The sequence below is a fragment of the Dendrobium catenatum genome, unplaced genomic scaffold (genome assembly GCF_001605985.2).
Source record: "Dendrobium catenatum unplaced genomic scaffold, ASM160598v2 fragScaff_scaffold_671, whole genome shotgun sequence".
Classification (NCBI taxonomy): Eukaryota; Viridiplantae; Streptophyta; class Magnoliopsida; order Asparagales; family Orchidaceae; genus Dendrobium; species Dendrobium catenatum.
This window is the reverse complement of record NW_021319133.1, coordinates 1,006,323-1,032,701: the sequence shown is the minus strand read 5'-3', so window position 1 is coordinate 1,032,701 and position 26,379 is coordinate 1,006,323. Positions and strand designations below refer to the sequence as shown.

Here is a 26,379-nt window from a genome sequence, read left to right as displayed (position 1 = left end):
GCCCTTAACTACTTGCTAGATGTTGGGATATTTGAATTTTTGGGGACTCAGCTTCATAGGTCATTTTATTCAATCTTTTAGGAATCAATACATATTGATAGTAGTTGATTATGGCTCTGAATGGATTAAGGGATTGACAACACTCAAAATTGATGCTCAGGTAGTTATTATTTTTTTAGAGAAGAATATATTTTCAAGATTTGAAATATCTCAAGTATCAGAGTGGAAAATTTTTACAATAAGAGAGTGAAGAATCTAATTTTGAAATATCAAATTAAGCATATGATAGCAATTGCTTATCATTCCTAAATTAGTGACTAAACTAAAATAAATAATAGAAAGATAAAAATAATAATAATAAAAAATCAGTGAGTCCAAATATGAAGGATTGAACATTAAGATTGAATGATGCACTTTGAACTAATAGAATACATTCAAAACCCCAATTGAAATGTCTCCTTATAAGCTAATATTTTAAAAAACATATCACTTACCCTTAGAGTTAGAGCATATAGCATATAAAGCATATTGGGTGGTGAAAGAATTAAATTATAATTTGAAGATGCTGAGGAGAAAAGGATAATATAATTGAATGAGTTAGACAAATTTAAAAATGATGCTTATGAAAATGTTAAGTTGTATAAGAAATAAAGTAAGAAGTGATATGACTGTAAACTCACTAGGAAAAAAATTAGAGCCTAACTAAAAAGTGCTTTTATATAATTCAAGACTGAAATTACTTTCTAACAAGTTAAATTCCAGGTGGTTAGGACCATCCTTTATTATTAAGATCATCTCCAACCGTTCGGCAAACAACCGAATGGAGGCCCTCAAACGTTGCAAACGAACGTCATTTCCTCCGCCATTTGATCGCAGTTGAACAGTGCGATGCAAATATTGGCGTCGCACTGTTCACTTGCGCCATTCTTTTCTTTATACCGAACTTGTCTAAAAATGGTGCGAAAGAAACGAGCGCTAATAAGGTGGCAAAATGTCGTTCCAATGGAGATGAATCACGACACTTTTTGGTTTTACTGCATTTTGTAGTGAAAAATGAGAGTTTCGGTTGGAGATGCCCTAATGAGTATCCTTATGGTGTTGTTGATATTAAAGATAGAAAGGCAGCTCAAATTTTAGAAGTGATCAAGACTGAAAAAGTACTATTTGACATTCATGACATGTAATGAAACTCAAATCCCCCAAAAAGATAATTAAATTAATGAACAAACATTGCAAAATAAAACTCACATCTACAGTCTTCTCCGATTGCAGTTGTTACTCTATGTTACACATTCACATGGTAGAATCAAAGGCTTTATTTACAGATTAAGATCTGAAACAGGAAGCTTCTTCAAGAATGATTGGAAAATTAAAAAGCCTTGGGAATTGTGTAGGTAGCTCATTCCAATTCCTTTGCAAAATCAATGTTATCAACAAAGACCTGCAAAAGACAAGCATTCAATATGAATGATTCAGCCAGGCCAGGATAGCTTGGTTAAACATGAAACCAAACAACAACAACAACAAAAACAAAAACATCAGACTACATGAATCCTTTTTCGCCATTATGTCCTATTAAAAGTCAAATTCTAATTTAAATCTAATAAAGAAAGATCATTTCTAATATTTTCTGATCAAGTTTTTTTAAGTCTACCTCTATCTTTCTTAACATAAGTCAAATCTAATACCTCAACTTTCCTAATTGGGTCATCGGAAGGCCTCCGTTTAATGTGATCAAACAATCTAAGGAAACTCTCTCTAATCTTATCTTCCACTGGAGCTACTACAACTTTTTCACGTATATGCTCATTTCGTATTCTATCTCTAAGGGCAAAGCCACTCATCCACCTAAGCATCCTCATCTCTGCAACACTTTACTTAGTATTATGCTTCTCTTTTAATGGTCAACATTCGGCACCAAAAAGCATTGCAGGTCTCACCATCATCTTATAAAAATTTCACTTAAGTTTGAGGGGAATTTTTCTAGCGCACAACAAGCCCGATGCATTCCTCCACTTCAACCTCCATTAAACTTAGCTCCCTTGGCTTTCTTAATTCTATAGATTATAAGTAGTTTTTTCTTTCATGGTTTCATGTTTTTGCTTAAACATAAAACCATGAAAAAAAAATACTTATAATCTATAGAGTTAAGAAGGCCAAGGGAGCTAAGTTTATACACATGATTTATAGAATAAAAGGAAAAAAAAATTGTGAGAGTATAGTCTGATAATAATACCATGACAGATTTGAAACTTGTATATTTGCTATGAGATTAGTACTAAAAATTGAAGAGTTTGTAGTACACTATTCTTCAAGCAAATTCAACAGTCTTGCATTACCTCTTGGCACAATTTTTTGACACAATTTGCATCAGAATATCCTAACAAAATTGATCCCTAAAGCAAAAGGACCAGATGAGGCAAGAAACCGCTCAAAACAAGAAACATGATATTAGAAACTGGTAACCAAAGCTACAAGTAGCAGTATATAAGTGATGATTTTTTGCAATATAATCTCAACATATAGGTTTAATTTTAAAACCATACAGCAATATATATATATATATATATATATATATATATATATGAAATATTAAAAAATGAAGAGCAATGATAAATGTGTGAATAATATGTAAAAAACATACTGTTTTCCAACCATCAGGATCCAAGCAAGCGGTGATCTTAGTGCTGATGCCAGGTAAAGGTCCAGGTTCGCGAGTGATCTTTCCACCATACAATTTTATAGCCTCTGCAGTTTTATATACATCGTCTGTGCCTATTGCAATCTAGAATGACAGAATTTTCAGTCTCCATAGATCATAGTAAGCTCAACATGGATGGAAATTGAGAGAAAAAAAAACTGTGTAGAGCTAGCCAAATGAAGGCTTCAGAGTTTAAGGGGAAATAAAAAGAAATACAGAAACAGGATTTCAAATCCCAATCATTCCAGATATGCAGCACCAAGAGGTTCAATCTTACCTGTGCATAAGCATTTCCTTTGTCATATTCTTTAACCCCATAGTTGTAGGTCAACTCTAGTACAGCACTCTTGTCTTCAGGACCATAACCCATCATTGCAATTGTATACTGAAATATAAAAATAAAGAAAACAAATCTTGAATATTAACAAATCCATTTAGAAACTAAGGCTTCGTTTGGAACCACTTTCTTATTGCTTCTTAAAGCAACATTCTAGTACAAAAATTTTATTTTATTTATTAAAAAGATGCTTAAAAAAATAGTAAAAAAGCCATCCTAAACGAAACCTAAGTCATAATCACATCAGAATTGTAAAATATCAACACTCGTAGTCAAGACTAGTCGATCCTTATACATTATAAAGATCATAAAGCAACTATAAATTTAAACATGAATTCAATCATAGTCGGTACTTAAAAATACATTGCGGATTGCATAAAAAAGGTAGAGCCTAAGAAGATAGTGCCAAGATACCAAAGTCTAATGAAGCCCTACACAGCAAGAAATTAACACGATGATATAAATGATTACAAACACGCTTTTACGTCAAAAGATAGGATGATGCCAGGAATGGACACAGTTTTCCAAAATTTAAAATTATGTCCCTTGCTCAGCTTTCAAATCAGCACAAATGAGATGGAATCAGGCATGTTTCATCAGCCAAATGATTACAATCTACAGAAAACACCTTTTACCATACAACTAATGCAAAAGACAATTCGTGCCAAAAGTTACTAAGTAGAAAGTAGGAAAAGCTGTCGGAAAAAGAAAAGAATTGAGATGAATGGACAGAAGAAACACAAGAACAGCACATTGCCATAATGCAGTCTATGTGTAAGTAACTTCTATGAACGAGCAACTACTGGGCATGCTTAGACAATGACTACTATAATCACAACACTTGCTTTGCCAGGAGTTCAATAGTAAAGTGAATATTCACAAAGCCAATAAATAAGAGAACAAAGCAGAAGGATAAGATTTGCAATCAATGAGAGAGTAGAAATCTCTCTTGACAGGGCATATAACAACAACAACAATAACATCAAACCTTTATCCCACTACGTGGGGTCGGCTACATGAATCCTTTTTCACCATTGTATCCTATTAAAAGTCAAATTCTCATTTAAATCTAATAAAGAAAGGTCATTCCTAATATTTTCTAACCAAGTCTTTTTAGGTCTACCCCTACCTTTCTTAACATAAGTCAAATCTAATATCTCTACTCTCCTAACTGGGTCATCGGAAGGCCGCCGTTTTATGTGACCAAATCATCTAAGACGACTCTCTCTAATTAGTTAACGTGGACCCAAATTGAATTTTTACTATTAAAAATATCAAATAACAATGGCTTTGTTAAGGAGGGAGGTCGTGCCCCCTCACGCCCAACTAACTCCGCCTTGCTTGCAACTAGACAAAAAATTGGACATATACGGACCAAAATAACTAATTATGTATCTCAATTGCCAATGCTAATTCGGAGCATATAGAAATCTATTCTTTCATTTTAGAATGATTTTCAAGAACAGTGTTTAATTCATTATTAGAAGATGTCCGTTCGAGATTTAAGCATACTATTAAGACTTTTTTCAAAACAGAGAAGGCATTTTCGGATCCACTAATCAAATGCCAGTTATTAGATTAGTAACATTTTTAATATGACTGCACCATACTTTTAACTGATCTGCTCCACATTATCATCATAATTCGCACATCCAGCACCATCATAATTAAGACATCATACAATGCAAGCCACCCTTCTTCAGGCGCTTTTATTTGGTTCGGTTGACCGGATGCAAGAAACATCCGGTCGTAGGCAAAAAAACGCCTGTACCGAGGTGTACCGAGTTTTTCAAAAAACTCGGTACACCTCGGTACAGGCGTTTTTTTGCCTGCGACGGATGTTCCTCTGCATCCGGTCGGAGGACGTAATAACTGCTCCTTCTTCAGATTGTTCTTTCCTTTTTCTTTTTTCCTCATTTTAATCGGAATAAATTTTAATCCGCAAAAATCAATTTCTACACACAACAGCTAATATAAACTTAGCAAATGTGCCAATTACAGATGATAAGTTAAGCAGCTATTATGAAAAATCCACAATAGCTGCTTCAGAGATAGCAGGTGCTATTTTAGGTGGCAGCTCAATCTAGTTTAACTTCATTCAAGATGTTTTCCATGAAAACATAGTTCAATTTGATCCATTTACAGATACTCTCTAGCTAAACCAACATGGTCCAGATCGTAACATTCCATGAAACAATCTTTAACAGTTGAAGGAATAGTACTTCTCTCAGAACTTGATTAAAGCATAATCATCTTGTCATGGGATGGAACTTAAAATGACAAATTTAAAGCATAATCAAAGAAATTCCCTGTTGAATAAATTGAACTTTCTTACTTCCAGAAAAAGTATATAAACTTAAGAGGTACGACTAAAAGATACCCAATGATTTCCTAAGTAAAATTTTAACAGACCTTATCATTTTTGCATCTCATAACTCATCTCTTTGAGTCATTTAAAGCACAAAAAACCGTACTTACTGGCCATGCCAAACTTTTAACTCAATTGGTAAACTTGGCTATGGGTATTTAGATATAGATGTGTTCATAACAAGTTTAACACTACAACAAAAACAACAACAACAACAACATCAAGCCTTTATCCCACTACGTGGGGTTCTTTGAGTCATTTAAAGCACAAAAAACCGTACTTACTGGCCATGCCAAACTTTTAACTCAATTGGTAAACTTGGCTATGGGTATTTAGATATAGATGTGTTCATAACAAGTTTAACACTACAACAAAAACAACAACAACAACAACATCAAGCCTTTATCCCACTACGTGGGGTCGGCTACATGAATCTTTTTTCTCCATTGTGTCCTATTAAAAGTCAAATTCTCGTTTAAATCTATTAAAGAAAGGTCATTCCTAATATTTTCTAACCAAGTCTTTTTAGGTCTACCCCTACCTTTCTTAACACAAGTCAAATCTAATACCTCTACTCTCCTAACCGGGTCATCGGAAGGCCACCTTTTTATATGACCAAACCATCTAAGGCGACTCTCTCTAATCTTATCTTCTACTGGAGCTACTCCAACCTTTTCACGTATATGCTCATTTCGTATCCTATCTCTAAGGGTAAAGCCACTCATCCACCTAAGAATCCTCATCTCTGCCACACTTAACTTAGTATTATGCTTCTCTTTTAATGGCCAATATTCGGCACCATAAAGCATTGCAGGCCTCACTACCATCTTATAGAATTTTTCCTTAAGTTTGAGGGGTACATTTCTATCACATAACAAGCCCGATGCATTCCACCACTTCAACCATCCAACTTGAATTCGGCTGATAATATCCCCATCTATTTCACCATCACTCTGAACAATAGATCCAAGATATCTAAAATGTGTACTCTTATTAATGACTTGATCACCCAAAATCACAATCCCCTAACTAGTAAGCTAAGAAATTCCTTCATCTTCTAAGCATTTCTACATCTCTATTGGAATATCATCAGGTCCAACAGCTTTTCCACCCTTCATTCTATTTAAAGCCTCTCTAACTTCAGTTTTACTAATACGCCGATAAAAATATAAATCTTTATTTTCATCTAGGGTTTCCACCCTTCATTCTATTTAAAGCCTCTCTAACTTCAGTTTTACTAATACGCCGATAAAAACAGAAATCTTTACTTTCATTTAGGGTGCTAAGGTCACTATAGTCAATCTTATTTTCACAATCTTCATTAAAAAGTTTAGCAAAATATTTCATCCACCTTTGTTGAATATCATCTTCTAAGAAAAGTATTTTTTGATCTTCATCCTTAATACACTTCACTTGTACTATATCCTTACTACTCCTATCTCTTTGTTTGGCTAACTTATACATATATCTTTCTCCCTCCTTAGTATTTAATCTATTATATAAATCGCTAAAAGCTAATGCCTTTGCATCGCATATTGCTTTCTTAGAATCCTTACGAGCCACTTTATATAATTCCCAATTATCAGAATTTTTAAAATTAAACCAATTTTTATAACAAATCTTCTTATTTTTAATCTTTTCTTGCACAATTGGATTCCACCACCAACTATTTTTACTATTATGAGCTTTTCCCTTTGATACTCCAAGCACATCTTTTGCAATATTTTTAATATCACTAGCCACTTTTTCCCACATAACATTAACATCCTCATGCACAGACAAAATCTTAAGATCTAAAATCTTACTCTCAAAAATATTTTTATTAATATTCTTTAAATGCCCCCATCTAATCTTAGAAAAACGTTTTACTTTATTTTTTATTTTATGCCCCTTTATCTTAAAGTCCAAAACTAATAACAAGTTTAACTCTAATCAAGTAAAAATAGGCATGCTCCTTGTTTGAACAAAATAAGAACAAAAAGTCCATTTAACCTGTATATAGTAGACAGAACCTCATTGCGTCAAATCCATTGTAAGTTTGGTACAACCTAGCAGCCTGAAGGTGACCAAATTAGGACCAACTAACAAAAGGATAACTTGTTTATGACTTGGCCATTGACCTGTTAATCTTAAGAAAAATGATCTTTTATAATTTGAGAGTACAAAAACTTCGCTACAAAATCTCAATGATGAGCTGGGATAACTACTATGTTTTGTGTGAGGATGGTTTTAGTTTCATCATCTGTTTTATTGTGAATGTGAGCTGAGATAACAACAAACTTCTAGTAAAGCTAAAGGCATAAACAACAGAAATCCACCGTTTAACAAATAGAAATTTCACCTTGAGTTTCCCTCACTTTCACTCTTGAGGTGGTTTTAACGGAAGAATAATTTTAGCAAACTTAGAGATGCCACCAAAAGACAGAAAACACCTGTAGTATTGCCCAACGAAAAGTTAGTTGGAGGGGAAGAAGTTGGTGGATATCCGATAACTTGCCACCATCCAACTTGAATTCTACTAATAATATCTCTATCTATTTCATCATCACTGAACAATAGACCCAAGATATCTAAAACATGTACTCTTATTAATGACTTGATCACCCAAAATCACAATCCCTCAACTAGAACTATTATTACTAAAATTACATTCCATATATTTAGTTTTAGATCTACTCAAATGAAAGCATTTAGACTCTAAGGTTGACCTCCATAATCCAAGTTTACCTTCAAATCCCTCTCTAATCTTATAAACAAGAAGAATATCATCAATAAAAAACATACATCAGGGTACAACCTCTTGCAAATGTCTAATGAGAACATCCATGACTAAAGCAAAAAGATATGGGCTTAAGGCTAATCTTTGATGTAATCGAACTGAAATAGGAAAATACTTTGTCAAACCACCTTGTGTCTGGACACAAATAACAAATCCCGCATACATATCCTTAATGACTTGAATATAAGCATTATGAACCATTTTCTTTTCTACAACTCTCCATAGTACTTCTCTTGGAACTTTATCATATGCTTTATCTAAATCAATAAATATCATATATAGGTTCTCTTTATTCTGTCTATACTTCTCCATCAAACCTCTCAATAAATGTATAGCTTACATAGTAGACCTACTCGGCATGAATCCAAATTGATTTTGAGAAACGTTAGTATCAAGCTACAACCTATGCTCCATAACTCTCTCCCATAGTTTTATAGTATGACATGTTAACTTAATTCTTCTATAATTTGCACAAGCTTGTGCATCACCTTTATTCTTAAAAATATGAATCAACACACTCATTCTTCACTCATCTGACATCTTTTTAGTCTTCTAAATAATATTATAAAGTTTGGTAAGCCAAAAAATTCCCTTCTCCTAAGCATTTCCACACCTTTATAGGGATATCATCAGGTCCAACAATTTTTCCACACTTCATTTTCTTTAAAGCTTTTCTAACTTCGGTTTTACTAATACGCCGATAAAAACAAAAATCTTTATTTTCATTTAGGGTGCTAAGGTCATTAAAATCAATCGCATTCTTATAATCTTCATTGAAGAATTTATAAAAATATTTCATCCACCTTTGTTGAATATCTTCTTCCAATAAAAGCACTTTTTGATCTTCATCCTTAATACACTTCACTTGAACTAAATCCTTATTACTCTTTTCTCTTTCTTTGATTAACTTATTCATATATCTTTCACCCTCCTTAGTATCTAATATATTATATAGATCATTAAAAGCTAAAATATTTACATCGCATATTGCTTTCTTAGACTCCTTATGGGCCTCATTATATCTTTCCCAATTATTAAAATTTTTATATCTAAACCAATTTTTATAACAAATCTTTTTTTTTTCTTGAACATTTTAGTTCCACCACCAATTATTTTTACTACTAGGAGCTTTTTTCTCATGCATAGATAAAATCTTAAGATCTAGTATCTTACTCTAAAAATATTTTTATTAATATTTTTTAAATGCCATCATCTAATCCTAGAACAATATTTTACTTTATATATTATTTTCTGCCCCTTCATCTTAAAGTCCAAAACTAATATGCGATATTAGTATATAAACTTTTACTTGGAATAATATTACAACATTTGCAATCTAAACGATATATTTTTCTTATAAGAAAATAATCAATCAAAGTTTTACTATATCCATTTTTATAAGTGATGAGATGCTCATCTCATTTCTTAAAAAAATATTAGCAATTACAAAATCATAAACTAAAAAAAAAACTAATATGGTCTTACCACCTTCATTAGTCGCTCCAAATCCATAGCCACCATAAATGCTTACAAAATATTTTACCTCTCTACCAACTTGTCCATTTAAATCTCCTCCAATAAAATATTTTTTTTTTCAAAATGTATCTTTTGTATTAATTCTTCTAAGTAATTCCAAAATTTTAAGTTTAAACCCATATCCAAACCTACTTAAAAAGCATAAATACTTATAATATTAATATTCTTAGTATCAACAACAATCTTAAAAGTTATAATTCTAAGTCTAATTCTATTAGTTTTTACAACATTATCCTTTAAACTCTTATCTATAATCACACCAACACCATTTCTAATACAACTCTTACCAAAAAACCAAAGTTTAAATTCTAAACTATCAATCTACTTAGCCTTCTCTCCAATCCATTTAATTTTCTAAATGCATAGAATATTTATTTTCTTATGAATCATAATATCTATTAATTTCATTAATTTACCTATAAGGGTACCTATATTCCAAGTTACTATCCTAATTTTAATTTCATGGAAACTTTTTTGCCCATATCTGTCCATGATGTGGGAACCCTTGCCTATTTAACACTGTACATCGGCACCGGTGCAGCGACCCTTGCACACTTGTCGCTGTATTCAAGCCATACAACACATCGCTTTCAGAGAACGCCCTAATATTAATACAATGTATTAATAGACAATAACACAACCAAATAAACAACAAATACGAGACCATGACATCAATATGTTTAAACTATTATCATTTAGGTAATAGTGACATTGAAATAAAAGCGAACCATACAATCTCTCATTAAAGTTGTTCATCAAAAAGTTTAATGTTTATGATGTAAAACCACATGCAAAAAGAGCTTGATAAGAAATTTAAGAATAATTGACAATGAAATCTCAATAATAACTTATTGAAATAACAAGCAAATTCATTAAAGAATCTTAGTTTTCTACTTGCTTAGGCGAAGGAGCACATGTAGAGTAACCAAATCTAGTAGATAAACAAAAATAGTAGCAATGCGAAGAGCTATTAGCTAACAATCCACAATTTAATAATGAGAGTTTCACCTCGGGGATTGATCACTCAACTACACTAGGCTTTGGCGAGAGAAGATTATCTACATTAGAATCGAGGTCACTCCGAGGAAGAAGGCGCCTAGGATCGTCGTCCTTGGATAGGTGGCCGGAGTGGTGGAGGATGATTGTCGTCCAATGATGATCCAACGTCCCTTTGACCTTTGCTCGTTGATCACGTCAACTAAGGTGTAGTGGATACGGTCGAAGTATTCTTTAATGGTGTCGTCGAAATCAAAGCCCACGTCAAAGAATGGTGATTGGATAATGTCGACTTGATCTCGATCGTCATGCACAAATCCAAAGTTCCATTCGGGTTCCGCCATGCATTCTCGCCTAGGGTTGAAGGAGTACCCATGTGGAAAGGGGTGGAAGGGCGTCGTCTTCCTCTTCTCTTGGCTTCAAAGTTCCCACGGGAGAGAGGGTGGTGTGAGAAGAGGGAAGAGGTGGGCGGCGGGATTCCCAAAGAAAAAAAAAGGGGGGGAGGCCGGCGGGTGCAAGGGGAGAGGGGCTAGGGTTTGGAGAGATTAGGTTTAGTGGAGTGTATGGGAGATTAATCAAAATCTGAGAATTAATTTCAGATTTGATTAGGTTTGGGAGGGAATTGACTTGAATTTGAATTTCAAATCAAAGACATTAATACCTTGAATGGGGAGTTAATGAGGGGAGCAAAGAGGGGGAGGGCGGCAGTTTTGAAGAGAGAGGGGGAGGAGTTTTAATTCAAATTCTGAAATTAATTTCAGGATTTGAAAATTTAGGAGGGAGATTTATTTGAAATTAATGTTTTAATTTCAAATGGGGGAGAGATTTAATGTGGCAATTAGTGAGGGGAAGCCTCATAGGAGGCCGGCGGCATGTAGAGGGGAAGGAGGGGGGATTAAGGGGGGAACCAAGCTCTTTCCAAAAAGGAACGAAAAGTTGGAGGGAAATTAATAACTCCTCCAATTAGGTTTCATATGAAATTTGAATTTGAAAACTTTCCTTTTTTAGATTTCGCAAATAAGGAAAGTTTTCGAATTTCAAAATTTCGTAACTCCTCAATTTAATGCGAGACATCGATCAAGGAGCCATCATGATGATTGATATCATCATTATGGTTAGAGGCAAGCATGTGGCCGGCGGCCAAAGGAGGAAGGGCTTTTGCCGTCAGGTTGGGGATCTTGAAGGAGCTTAGAGTTGAAGTGGAGGAAGTTAGTGGATAAAATAATGTGTGGGATACGGGAACGAGTGTGTAGTCGGCAGCTATGGGAAGAGCTAGGGCCGGCGGGTTGGGGAAAGAAAGAAGAGCGGGATGAAGGGGATAAACCACGAGCCACGGACTCTTCCAATAACTGGTGGGTATTGCTTTTGCCCTCACCTTGGGCTTTCTCTCTCACTTCTCTCTAGCTCTCACGCAAGAAGAGTAAGAAGAAACAAAACAAAATTCTCATTCCATCATTCCTCATTACATAAGAAATGGCCAGATATATAGGCCTCAAAATGACAAAGGAAACAAAAGACTAAAATTCCCCTTGGGCTACAATAGCGACCAAATAGTCATAAGGGTAAAAATGGAAAAACTGAAAAAGAAAATAAACTACTACATAAACTGACTTAAAATAAAACTCCTGATCGTGGCCGTCGATCTCCGGTGTCTCCGATGGTACACGTGTTGAAATTGCTGACAATGTCCTTATCAGTTTACACATAACCAACCCCTTTTCTTTCGAATTATAATATGCATTATAATTATTATATGTATGCGAGTCGCCTTAGATGGTTTGGTCACATAAAACGGCGGCCTTGCGATGACCCGGTTAGGAGAGTAGAGGTATTAGATTTGACTTATGTTAAGAAAGGTAGGGGTAGACCTAAAAAGACTTGGTTAGAAAATATTAGGAATGACCTTTCTTTATTAGATTTAAACGAGAATTTGACTTTTAATAGGACACAATGGAGAAAAAGGATTCATGTAGCCGACCCCACGTAGTGGGATAAAGGCTTGATGTTGTTGTTGTTGTTGTTGTTGATTAGTGGAGTTTTCTCTTTTCATGAAATAACCTCTCTTTGGTTTTAGCATTCTGCTTTATATAAATAAAACTTTTTATTAATGTAAATATAAAGGTTTAAAACTTATTATAAAATCCTCACGTTAAAGTCACATGTTAATGGAGCATTAACAGTTAATCAGGGCCTCTTTACCAGAAACATAAATCCTTCAGTCAATGCTTCCAAAAAATGTGCTTTTTCTTAATGGATTCTGAATATTAAATTGTCTAATTCCAATAGCCAACAAGGTTTTTAACAGGTCCTGCATGAGCTATCTGGCCCACTTGTCAGCCCTATGCCAACAACTGAAATCCAAAAATAAAATTGGAATAAAGTCAAGAAAATAATATTTTATTAAGTTAGAGGACAATCAGAGTTACAATCAAGTGTAGACATAGCAAAGTTTATTAGCAATAGTAAAAGAGTAAATTTAACATGAATGATGCAAGGGGGTTGATTTAGGAATCAAATCGTGAAGGGCATAGTCAATCTCATCATTTTTTTTTTTACTTTTTTTACTCATCATTCATTTTAATGAAAACTATAAGAAACATTTCTCATAATTTGGGCATGTGAAGTGATCATTAGATTGGATCAATAGATTCAAGATCATCAGAATTCTTAAATCCAATCATTGAGATCGAATAGGATGCTACCATGAGTTCATAAGCGAGATCAAATGAACTTTGGGAATGTTCAAGTAGTTGATATGTTGAGAGTTTAAACCAGATAAAATGTGTAGAAGATCAAAGGAAGAAGTAGCATAGTTTGAGGCAACACCAAGGACAAAAAATGCATGAGTGCACCGCAGAGTAATGAAATTAAGCAGCAACTTTAGAAGCAAACCTTAGGGATGTACAAAGTCTAAAAGAGTATATCTCAAGGTTTTATTCAAAAATTGCAAATGAACTCGGCTTGTTACCAAACATTGATCTCAATCAAGCCAACATAATGAGAATAATCATAGAGCACAAGAATTAATGTAGGAAAAAGAAGGCATGGAACCATCTAGGGAAGGGAATGATTAAATTTCAAGGAACAAAAACAAGGGAAAAAGTAAAGTTATAAAGAAGTTCTGCAAAAATTGCCACCTATCTGGCAATACAAAAAAAAAAAACGTAGGATGATGCACCTTGAAATTTTCCCTAAAAAGTGAAAGAAAAAGTTGAAACGAAAAGCAATTGCTTCTATTATGGACAAAACTATGCTTAGTCATGTAGATGATAGGAACTACTTGTATTCACAAGTGTTCCTAGCCAAAATCAGTGAACTGCAGCAAGGATATTGCTGTCCACAGTAGGAAAACAGCCCAAAAACAGAGAAAACAGAGGAATTTGAGTGGAAATCTGAAATAAAACCAAGCAAAACACTTGTATTTCACTAATAGAAGAATAAAAACAGCGAGATACAATTGATCCTCAATTCGAGAGGAGAATCGATCTCTCCCAAATCTCTAGACGCCGCTAGAGCCCAAAGAAAACCTAAATCTTAATCTTCCTCAAAATTTCTTCCTAAAACGCTCCTGCAAAGCTGGCAAATCGCGCGACCTCCGCCCAGGCAAAAAATTTCCCTATTCCGCCCTTAAGCCTGGACCGGCTGGTCCGGTCCAGTGGACCGGTCTAACAATACTCCTCTCCCAAAGATCCACCTTGTCCGCAAGGTGGAAAGACAACACCCTCTGATGTGAAACTATCAAGAATTGCACATGAAATTCATTAAGAATCACAAAGTATACTAGTGTAAGATTAGAGTATCGTAAGTTAAGGTTCAAGAGTTTTCCATTGTTAAAATGTTATGATAAGCGATTACAAACTAGTTGTTTGAACACAATTAGCGATAGATCTCGAAGTTATCACAATAAAGCAAATGCGGAATAAAATAGAATCCCACGGCTAATATTTATAAATTTCGCAATGAGTTACCTTGCTCACTCACACTCAAGTGGGGCTTAGCGGGAGAAAGTCTTTAGCAAACCCAACGATGCCACGAGTATGGTAGCAAACCCAATGGCCTTGAACCACGGAAAGGTTGACGGTGGCGAGGACGGCGGGAACGATCGACTGTTGATGTTCCAATCGTAGCTTGGACTTCGGCGGTCGATGACGTCAGCAAGAATCGGCACAACTCGTTCCAAGTACTCTTCAACGGTAGAGTCGTCTTCAAATCCCACGTCAAAGAATGGGGATCATAGGATATTAAGGCTTACGCCGGCGTTGAATACTAATCCCCACTCAAACTCCAGGTCCGCCATACATGCTTGACGTTGGGGAATACTTCAAGGAGAAGAGGATTAAGTGGCGGTGAGGGGGAGTCCTTGCGTTCGAAGAAGGAGGAGGAGGGAGGAGCTGGCGGGATTTCCAAGGGGAAGAGGGGGTTCGGCCAAGGTGAGAGAGAGGGGCAGGTGCAATGAGAGAGGGGATCTAGGTTAGATGAGTGTAGCAAGAGAATTACTCAAATCTGAAATTAATCTTAGATTTTAGTAAATTTGGAGGGAATTATTTGAGACTAATTTTAAATTTCAAATGTAATTAAGGGGGAGTAATGAGCACTTAATGGAGCCCACCAATAGGGGGGGCCGGCGGGTTCACTAGAGGAGGGAGAGAGGGTTTCAATTCAAAACCTGAAATTTATTTCAGGATTTTGAATGAAAAGGGGGGATGATTAATTTGAAATTCAATTTCAAATTAAGGGGGTCATTAATGCATTAATTGAAAAATTAAAGGGAGAGGCCATGCATGGCCGGCGGCATGTGGAGAGGGGGAGAGGGAGAAATCAAATGGAAGGGGTTTCCAATTTGGGGTGATGATGTGGAAATATGTTAAGTGACTCCAATTTAACTTAAATTGAAATTGAAATTCGTCATGAAAACTTTCATAAATTGGAATTCCAAATTAGGAAAGAATTTGAAATTTGAATTTCAAATTTCAAATTTGAAACTTGTGTAGAGATGGGGTTGGACGGGTGGGGGAAGTCGCCGGCAAGGTGGCCGGCCGGGGCCGTGGAAGTGGTCGGCGGCGTGTTCCTCAAGGGGGCGGCGGCAGTAAGGGTTTAGAAAAGATTTCTTGTGGTGGAGGGGGAGAAGATGCAGGAAACACGAACGAGAAGATAGAAGAATTTAACCACGAGCCGCGGACTCTTCCAACGACTGATGGGCCTTGCGATTTGCTCCCCTTGAGTTCTCTCCCTTCTCAAGCTCTCATGCAAGAAGAAGACGTGGAACAAAAATAATTTTCATTCAAATATTCATTACCCTTTTACAAAGCATGAGACCACTATATATAGGTCTTCAAACATAAAGAAATAAAAGTACTCAAAGGCCCTTTGAGCTACAATAAGACAACACTCCCCATAGGGGTAAACTAGGAAATGAAAATGCAAACTACGTAAAACATAAAATACATCAAAAGTAAAGACTCTGAATCGTAGCCGTCGATCTGCGCTGTCTCCGGTGATACACATGCTTGAACCTCTGATCGATGTCCACATCACCCTCCATTCCTTCTTCATCACAAACAGTAAGAACCTGAAGAGTTCGGTCCTTACACCTGTGCCCCAGTGTATACCTCTCGTCACATCTGAAACAAAGCCCCTTTGCCCTCTTCTCCTGTAATTCTGTCTCAGTGAGCTTCTTGAAGTTGTCCCCACTCCCTCTTACTGGCTTCTCCCTGGTGGCCCCATTAATGTTGTCTGATGCAAGCCCCTTGGGTGCTAAAAGAGCGGTCGTAGTCTTGTAAGAGCCTCCTGAGCTGCTGCTCCTGGCTCCCTTCTCCAAATTATTCTGATTTTCTACCAATTTTTCCAACTTCATTGCCTCCTCCAAGTCACTAGGCATCAGAACTTTCACTGCCGCTCGGATATCTGCCTTGAACCCCTTCATGAAATTCCCCTCCAATACGATATCTGATAATCGCTCCACCCTACTAGCCAGGTGCTCGAACCACTCACGATAGTCTGCTACTGATCCCTCCTACACAAGAGCAAAGAACTGCTCATAGAAATCTCCTCCCCGGTCGATTTGGAAACGTTCTATTACGCAGTTTTTGAATTCCCTTCAGTTCCTAATAGGCCTCCTATGATCTCTCCACTGATACCACGATAGGACTTTTCCTTCCAAGCACAATCCGGCTGCGATCAACTTCTCCTCCTCCATCAGCCCATTGACTGCGAAGTATCTCTCCACCTTGTAAATCCACCCATACGCATCTTCTCTTTCGAATATGGGCATCTTCAACTTCCTCACCTTTTGGTCGCCCCCATTGCCCCGAATTCTTCCATAGTTTCTCCTCTCCCAAGTGCTAGGTGCACCCCATGTTTCTCAGTCTTCCCTTGCTCTACCATAGCCCAAACCCCCTTCAAAATCCCCCCTTCTGTCTTCAAAATCAGCACCACGCCAACCATAGTATCCCTCATGGCATTCCTCATATCCTCCTCTTTCTTCCCTCTGGATAGGCTCCAGATGAGGTTTTTTTCCTTCTCCTTCCACGATCTCCACCTCCTCTTCCTCCCTACGAATTTCAGAATTTGTACTTTTTCCCTCCATTCTTTTCGCCACAAAAGCTGATGTTTGGTTCTAGATTTCTAACATCTTTTTCATAATGTCTCGTAGATCGGCAACTTGCCCTTCCATGGAGGAAATCCTTTCCTCCACCGTCATTTTAATTTGCTTCATCTTCTCTTCAAGTCTTTCCTCCAGAGCATCCACCTTTTTGGCCGCCATCACAATCCCCGAGTTTGTAAAATCACAAATTCTGGATTTGGAACTTCAAAAACAGCAATTCCCTTTCCTTCCGGGCAATTAATCACCGCTGAAATTTGCCGAAATCAGCCCTCCACCGGTCCCATGACTTGCTCTGATACCAATTTGATAGGAACCACTTGTATTCACAAGTGTTCCTAGCCAAAATCAGTGAATTGCAGCAAGGATATTGCTGTCCACAGCAGGAAAGCAGCCCAAAAACAGAGAAAACAGAGGAATTTGAGTATAAATCTGAAATAAAACCAAGCAAAACGCTTGTATTTCACTAATAGAAGAATAAAAACAGTAAGATAAAATTGATCCTCAATTCGAGAGGAGGATCGATCTCTCCCAAATCTCTAGACGCCGCTAGAGCCCAAAGAAAACCTATATCTAAGAGATCTCAAATTTCTGTCAAATTCAAGATGCCCTAACCCTAGGAAAACAAAGTATTTAATGCATACAAATCAAAAGGAATTCTCTAAATAGTCCCTAAATTCAATTTCCTTCCTAATCTTCCTCAAAATTCCTTCCTAAAATGCTCCCGCAAAGCTGGTGAATCGCGCGACCTCCGCCCAGGCGTTAAATTTCCCTGTTCCGCCCTTAAGCCAGTCCCGCCTGGACCGGCTGGTCCGGTCCAGTGGACCGGTCTAACAGTAGACAAAGCGGACCCATCCCCATGTCTAATGGCTATGTCAAACGATAATCATGGGGGTGTATTTTAAGGTGGACATGAGAGAAGAATTATTTACTATGAGAATCAGGTCAACCAAGAGGTGCTTGGTAACATCATCCACTCTGCAACAAAAAAAATCTCATTCTTGTAGAAATTGGATTGAATTTCATATCTCAGATAAGACCTTATCCTTAGAGCTGCATTCAAAAGAGGTATAAGATGAGGATTGCCCACCAATTTCAATTTTAAGTTTGCAAGACCAATGACTATATAGACGAGATATTATACAAGGCAGTTCCACTTGGCATCTACCAAGTTATAATTGGTAGTTTGTACCTACATGATAGGTATACAAGGTTTTATTATCATCCCTACTAACACAATATGGCTATAAGTGTGGAAAGAAGTACTTAATGGACTATAGAGTATCAAGATCAGAAGGCCAGTCAAACTTATAAATGTTACACACAAAATTTACTTCTACTTGTTACGCCTATTTTGAAAGTAGTTTTGCTCTTTCTGCACTGAGCAAAGCTAAAGATCTACGATTGAAGTAGCTGCTGAAGAAGTATACATCACTCTTCAAGCGGATTCAGCAACTCCACCTGCACCAAAGGGAACAGATGTTCTAGTGGTGCCTTTGTTGCAATGCCTTGCCAACCAATTCTTGGCTCTACAATCATGGCCTTACTAGCACGAATCAATGCCTGTGGGGATGTGAATAAGAGAACAGATATGATATTGTTGCCCAATGCAACAAACTTGCAATGGTTTTTCATATTCCACACTCTTGGGGATTCCAGCTTCCAAGATCCAACAATTTGGCTAATTTGCTTTAGAATTTAGCACCATAATTGCCCCTCACAAAACTACGGTGAAAATTTATTGTAGCTCCATCTAACAGCATTAGCATTCTCGCAATTCAAAGAAACATGGACGACCCTTTTACACTCTGATCATCCTTGCAGCTACTGTGTTTGGGCTTTTCTCCAACCCCAACATGACCAATTATGGAACAACGGGACAACTATCAGCTGATCGGGCTGTCCAATCCTTACTCCTGGTGTCTCCCTTCCAAATTGGCTTAAGATTAATGTTGATGGTGCCCTTATATCATTCAGATGAGTTGACCCTGGTACAATCATTTGGAATGCTAATGGTGAATTCATTTTGGCGGGCGGTAAGCAGCTCCTCCATTGGGGAACTCCTAAGTTGAACTCAAAGCTCTCCTTTACATCAAGCATAACTTGGAACCATGGATGTGGTAGGTCAATGGAATCATTATCGAAGGGAACAATGCTAATGTGATTACATTGACTTCCACACACGAAGTAATGATCAAATAGAGATAGTGAACAGAGACATAATGCATCTGCAATGAAGGTACAACCAGCATCTTGAATCATGGGGAGCAACAGTTGTCGTATTTACAATTTTCCTTCAATAGACTCGTGCACCCTCCACAATGAAGACACACTATTTGAAGTTTGCATGGAATTCTTTCTACGAAGCCTTTTTTATTTTCACTTCTTCATCACACCTACTATTGCCAATGCCGTTGAAATTGAGCAAGAAAGAGCTCAGAGATTTTTGGAGGGCATCTTCAAATTAATACATTGGCCATTACGAATGTTATTATGTTAAGGTTGACTTCAAGGTAAAAGATATTGCTTGGTTATACTTGAGCGAGGATCATAGCAAGGGAGAAAAAAACAAGTTAACATCGCTTAGGTTTGGGCTTTTTAAGATTATTGAAGACAAAGCTTATCAGCTGGAACTATCATCATACATGGAGATATAATCAAAGGAATGCCTTTTGAACCTTCCATGCTTGATGATGAACCAATTAAATTTGAAATATCTAATTTTTAATAAAAATAGTAGACAGTGATGATTCTCATATCGCAACATTAATGCTCAAAAGAACGTCACTAGGAATTCATAACGCAAGAGGAGCACGAGGATTGTCAATCATATATCATATAAGGGCAATCAAGACCCTGAAGTTGAAACGTTAGGTTAAAATTCAGATTAAAGAAAGTTAAGGATGAGATTGCATTTTTAAACTTATTTGGATAAGATTATTTTTAAATTTAAATTAAGGATTAGGAATAAAATCTATCAAAATTATATTTTAGTTTGAAGTTATCTAATTTGTTATTTATAAATAAGATTCTGCTTTTTGTAAAGATTGTTTAAGAGTAGATTAAATCTTATCATTACTGTAATTGCCTATATAAAGGCTTAAATTTTGCAGTAAATTTCTTTGAAAATTTTCCAATTCTTTTCCCTATTTCTGTTCTGCTCCCCTCTATTATGGAAATCAAAGCCTTTTCTTGAACGTCCAATCTCCAATAGCATAGCTAAGGTTGTAGGCCACACACAACAAATAACATTAACAGAGAAGATGAAGCCAAGATCCAAAGGAATATATTACACATTAAAAGGATAAGGAGATCAACAAAAGAAAGTGCAACAAACATGCTTTAAAGAGAGATAAAAACAACAACAACATCAAGTCTTTATCCCATTGCATAGAGTCAGCTATATGAATCCTTCTTCTCCATTATGTCCTATTAAGAGTCGAATACTCATTTAAATCTAATTAAAATTTTTATTTCTAATACTTTATAACAAAGTCTTTTTAGATATACATCTACTCTCTTAACATAGGCTGGATCTAATACATCCACTCTCCTAACCGGGTCATCGAAAGGCCGACACTTAATGTGACCAAACCATTTAAGACGACTCTCTCTAATATTATTTGCCACTGAAGCTACTGCAACCTTTTATCATGTGTATACTTGTTTCGCATTTTGCTTCTAAGTGTAAAGCCACTCATCCACCTAAACATCCTCATCTCTGCAACACTTAATTTAATGCTTCTCTTTCAATGGCCAAGATTTTGCTCCATAAATCATTGTAGGTCTCACCGCTATTTTATAAAATTATAAACATTTAAGGGGTACTTTTATAATTTTATAAGATAGTAGTGAAACTTGCAATGATTTATGGCCAACATGACTTCTATGCCTTAACTTATGGGTACATGCTAAGGTCACTAAAGTCAATTGTATTCTCATAATCTTCATTGAAAAACATATCAAAATATCTCATCCACCTATATCGAATATCCTCTTCTCAAAAAAATATTTTTTTAATCTTCGTTCTCAATGCACTTCACTTGAACTAGAACATGACTTCTATGTCTTACTCTTAACTTGAATAACTTGTACATCCATCTTTCACCCTCCTTAATATTTAATATATTGTATAAATCACAAAAAATTAAATTTTCAAACTTTTACATCTAAACTAATTTTTATAACAAAGCTTTTTTATTTTTATTTTTTATTTTTTCTTGATATTTTTATAAAAATTAGCTAGGTGCACACAATGCCATTAGCATAATGACTAAAGGAAGACATGCAAATTTGCTAAGTTCAAACGAGTGATCCTAAAAAAATATAACAGTAGTAAAGAAAAACACAAAGATAGGACTGAAAATATCTCTTATAATATTTATAAGCAGAATGAAAATGTGTACAGGTGGCTCAATCACCAAGCTTATCTAACAAGTTTGATGTTGCATAAAAATCATACTTTTATTCAGCCATAAGTGTGCATGTCGGACTTAAACATACATAAAGAAGCATCTGAAGATACCAGCTAGCAAAATTATAAAACACTGGATTTATTATAACACTTTTGAATGACAAATGAACACCAAATTCTTCATCATTTGCTTAAAAAGCTAAAGTCATGCAAAATAGATCAAAAAGCTACAAAGAATAAATAAAAATGTATAACTGCTATCGCTGAAAGAGGTATGAAAAAAACTAAAAGTTACCTTATATTCCGGATTATCCCGCTTACGTAGAAGATCCATGCCAAAAGCCTTTGCAGAAAAATAGTAAATATTTAGGGTGAGACAGCATGAGTAAAGCTGAAAGTATGTAGCATATTTGAAGGAGTTATAAAGAAAGCAACTCGACTAATTAGTAAAACACTTACTTTCTTATAGAATTCTATAGATCGATCAAGATCTCCCACTCTAAGCATTACTTGGCACAATGGTTCTGGTGTTGGACCTCTCTCCAAAAGTTCAAATTTGTAACCATCGGGATCTTCAATAAATGCAATGATACTTTTACCACCCTTTACAGGACCTGGTTCCCTTGTCACCTTACCCCCTTTGGCTTTTATAAGATCAACAGTTTTAGCAACCTACTAGGGACAAAGATATACACCTAATGAGATGACTCATTGAAAATATATTTCCAATGAACTTTTTTCAAATAAAGAGAAAATGGAAGAAATTATTAGAAAAATTCTAAGTTACCATATGAGGCCGTCTATTGTACACTGAAACTTCTAAAAAGGTACAGCAAGTAATCACCTTAGAACCTAAACTTCAACTACAGAAGGCCAAAGCGCAGGACACTTCAGTTGGAAATTATTGTGAGGATTTGATTATAGTGGCTTCTGAATGTTTAGACATAACGCATGATGAAATACAGACTCTGTGTTCAGCATTTTTATTAAACATGATAAGAGTGAGGTGTGGAGTTGAATAAACAGAAAAGGCTCACACCATCTATCCTAGTAATCCATTCATTGATCATGGATGATAATCTGTCAGATTCAAGGCATGCACCAAACCTACTTCAGACCATAAATTTAAATGACAGTTGCACTAGGTAATGCCTTAATATTAGTTTTTCAAAGCATATATTATCTTTGCTTTTGTATTGTCTATTGGAAGGCAAAAGTATTGATCAAATAAAACACGATAAATTAAGTGTATCCCCCTGCTCCTCTTGGTTTTGCACAGTTTAGTCCCACTATTAAGGTATCTTTGACCCGTGATTAGAAATACTTGGCGTTACCAGTAAAATTCTTCTAACATATAGAAATTCCCCAAAATAAGGCCATTGCAGAGTTCATTTTTCTCATAATATATAAAGTGGCATGAACATGTGAGAAGGTGTAACATTTCCATTTTTTGGCCAAGGAAAAATCACAAATGACAATTCACAAACTATGAGGAGTAGATTAAGAAAGTGTGAAGTAGCCATAAACTAGATACGAAATTTGTAATTGCTGCTGTATAACATGAAAACAAAATCTTACATCTTCAACTGCAACACCAAAGTGACCAAAACCCGCTCCAATATCGTATTTTTCAACTCCATAATCTGTAATGTTTTAGAAAAAATACAATAAAAAATGCAAGAAAAATAATTGAGGATTCCAATTTACCAAAGTACAAAAAGGAACGGAACGTCATTAAATACAAAGAAAAGCATTTAATAATTGAATAATGCTTCATAATAACTTGTAAAGTAGCAAGAAAATAACTTACTATAAGTGAGCTCAACAACAAAATGTGAATCTTCAGGACCATAGCCAAGGAAAGCATTTGTATATCGTTCCTCAGGGATGTCACGCTTCCGTAATAATTTCATACCCAAACACTCCGTATAAAACCTAACCACCAATCAAGAACAAGCTCAAAGGTTGCAAAATCACAGAGCTAATGAGATAAATTTGAACTAGCTACTTGTGGAGACTGGAAAAAAAGAGAATTATACTTTATTGTTTTGTCCAAATCACCCACACGATAGACAACATGAAGTAGCCTTCGATTGTCCTTCTTGGCCCATTCCAAGGCATTCTCCTGACTAATAGTAGTACTAGTTTGAGCAATGTTTCCAGTAGAACGGACTAAGACTTCTTCTGCTGCCATCCTTTTCAGTTGCAAAGGTTTTATACCAAACAATTGGGCTTGTGGTACAGCTAAACAATCATGACATAAAATATTCACAAACAATGCACAAAACATGGTAAAAAGTACATTCATTACTTCACTTCAAATTGTAAAATCTAACTAGAAAAATAGCACAAAAAGAGTATCATGAGCAACATTCGTTAGAGCATCCAAGTTAGGTACTAAATTGCATAGTGAAAGGACCACAATAGAAGCTTTGTATAATCATAAGAGGCCCTTGTTGAATCAATAAATAGATACCCAGTCAAGACGCCATGCCAGTGCCCAATCAAGCACTGTATGGGAATCAAGAGCTCATTCTTATATGAATTTTCAATATTTAAACCTTTTTATGTAAGGAACCGGGAAATAGAGCTCACCACAAGAGCACAATACTAGACATGCTATACTTAGCCTTTTTCTACCTTAAAGAGCTAACATCCTCAGGAAAAAAAAACCTCAGAATAAGTCGAGGATTTCGTGATTTCTTACGCACAGGAAATTATTCTTGATGGTTGTACTCGATTATTGGGCTTGCACGGGGAATCAATTCAGGATTGCAGCCAGGCTTCTTACACATAGATGAGAAATGAGCAAAACTCATCTTTTGACAAATGGAAGTTTAAAAGTTTGTCATCATCATTAGCCTCATCCCAACAATTTTACAGCAAATGCACCTATTTAAGTGAATTACTAGCATAGTGAAAACCCCAAACCACTCAGGAACCAAGAATCAAAAGAAAATTCCAATAAGCTACAAACTGCTGCCATTTTACAAGATTTTAAGCAGTGAATCCATACATCTTAAAAACAGAAGGCTTAACCTTTTATAAATTGAAGTAATCCCCCACAAATAGAACAAAGAAGTATGTAAATCAATAATTGAAAATGACCCCACAGCCAAATCCCTCCCGTAAAATTTGCAAGTCGTCTCCACCTCAGCAGAAGAAGAAAGTTTCATGCCACTCCCATCCACAAACATCACTCACTCACTAAAAACCTACATAACCTATCATCAAAAGATCAAAGAATGGAGAAAAAAAAAAAACAGCTCTTATCATAGAATTTGACCAACACAAGCAAACCGGCTTTCTGCAAGCCCTGCAAAAATTGGTAAACTTCACGATGGCAAACAAGTTGATAATCTTGAAATATCGAACAAGAAGGGGCTCACCGCTGGCGAGGTGGAAGAGAGCGAAACGGCGGGAAAAAAAGGAGGTTGAGGACTGACATCGAGCTGCAGCGGCGGTGAGAGGGCGGAAGGAGGCAGCAGCGGTCGCCATGGGAAAAATCCTCACTTCCAGCGGAGGAATCGTTTTGGCTGTACTCCCTCATCTCTAAATCAAGAAATAATAAACTTATACAGTCGATTCGTGAACCGTCGAGGCTCGATCCAAAAGCCCACCGCTCTTTGGATGTCATTATCGAGCGGCCTGAATTTAAAGTTAACAAAACCCTTGCATTTGTCTTCTAAGAGATTTTATAAAACTCCCAAACAAATTTTGGCCTATTTGTTCAAAAAATTATTGTAAGTTTAGTTAAGTGATCATTAAAATTTGAAAGTTAAATGATTTTTTTTGACTTTATATGCTTAATAATAAATATATTTAGACAAATATACCACAAATCTTTTTAATTAGAGAAACGTTAGTGATTATGATGACATTTTCTGTTGTGAGAGAACATTTTATAAAAAGAATGAATTTTAAATTTAAATTAGCTTAACGAGCATGCTAACAAAAGAATTTAAAAAGGAGTAAATACAGAACTTAAACAAATTGGATAATTAAGTTTGAAAACGAATAAAGTTTAAATCCTATTTTCAATGTTCGATCCTTGTTCGAAAAATTTCAAATATTAGATGCAAAATTAGATTTGAAGAATGATCACATAAATGTAAGTTTTAATAGGTATTTAGAACCTCATTAAAACCACACATAATCCCTAAATTCTAAACCCTAAAACAAAGCTCAAATGGACTCGAATAATGTGTGCATCTCATACCACCTCTTTCAATCATGTTTGAAGTATATCCAAATGAGACTTTGTCTTGTCCCATTGCAATCAACCATGAGGCATAATATAGACAAACAATCCAATTAGCCATATAAAAAAAAAATCCAATTAGTTATATTTCTTAATAACAATCATCTAATATTGAATAAGTAAAAAATTATCGAAATTAAAGGATGTATGTAGCTTTTTATAAAGGTGGTTGTAAAGTTGTTGTGAAGAGAGCAATTTTTTTGAAAGATATTGTAGAAAAGAACTTCCTAACACTAAAATTTATCGAAATTAATGAAAAAGTAGTGGTCAAATAAAAATTATGATCGTTTTCTAAAAAACAAAGAAGTAAGGAAATTATCCCAAACAAAACTTTAGTCACCGATCATCTCCTACTCAATACCTTCCAACAATGTTCGCAAGGTTTA

General features: G+C 35.7%; 1 protein-coding gene across 1 annotated transcript; it reads right to left on the bottom strand.

The window, feature by feature from the left end:
* Nucleotides 1-1,146: 1,146 nt before the first annotated feature.
* On the bottom strand, nt 1,147-25,291 carry LOC110105639 (probable lactoylglutathione lyase, chloroplastic). The gene is made up of 9 exons (XM_020835219.2): nt 25,122-25,291; nt 23,772-23,976; nt 23,543-23,667; nt 23,311-23,375; nt 22,192-22,404; nt 22,028-22,075; nt 2,979-3,086; nt 2,645-2,785; nt 1,147-1,441 (listed from the first exon to the last, which is right to left on the bottom strand). The coding sequence occupies exons 1-9, from the start codon at nt 25,228-25,230 to the stop codon at nt 1,400-1,402; spliced, it is 1,056 nt and encodes a 351-aa protein (XP_020690878.1). The 5' UTR covers nt 25,231-25,291; the 3' UTR covers nt 1,147-1,399.
* Nucleotides 25,292-26,379: the final 1,088 nt, after the last annotated feature.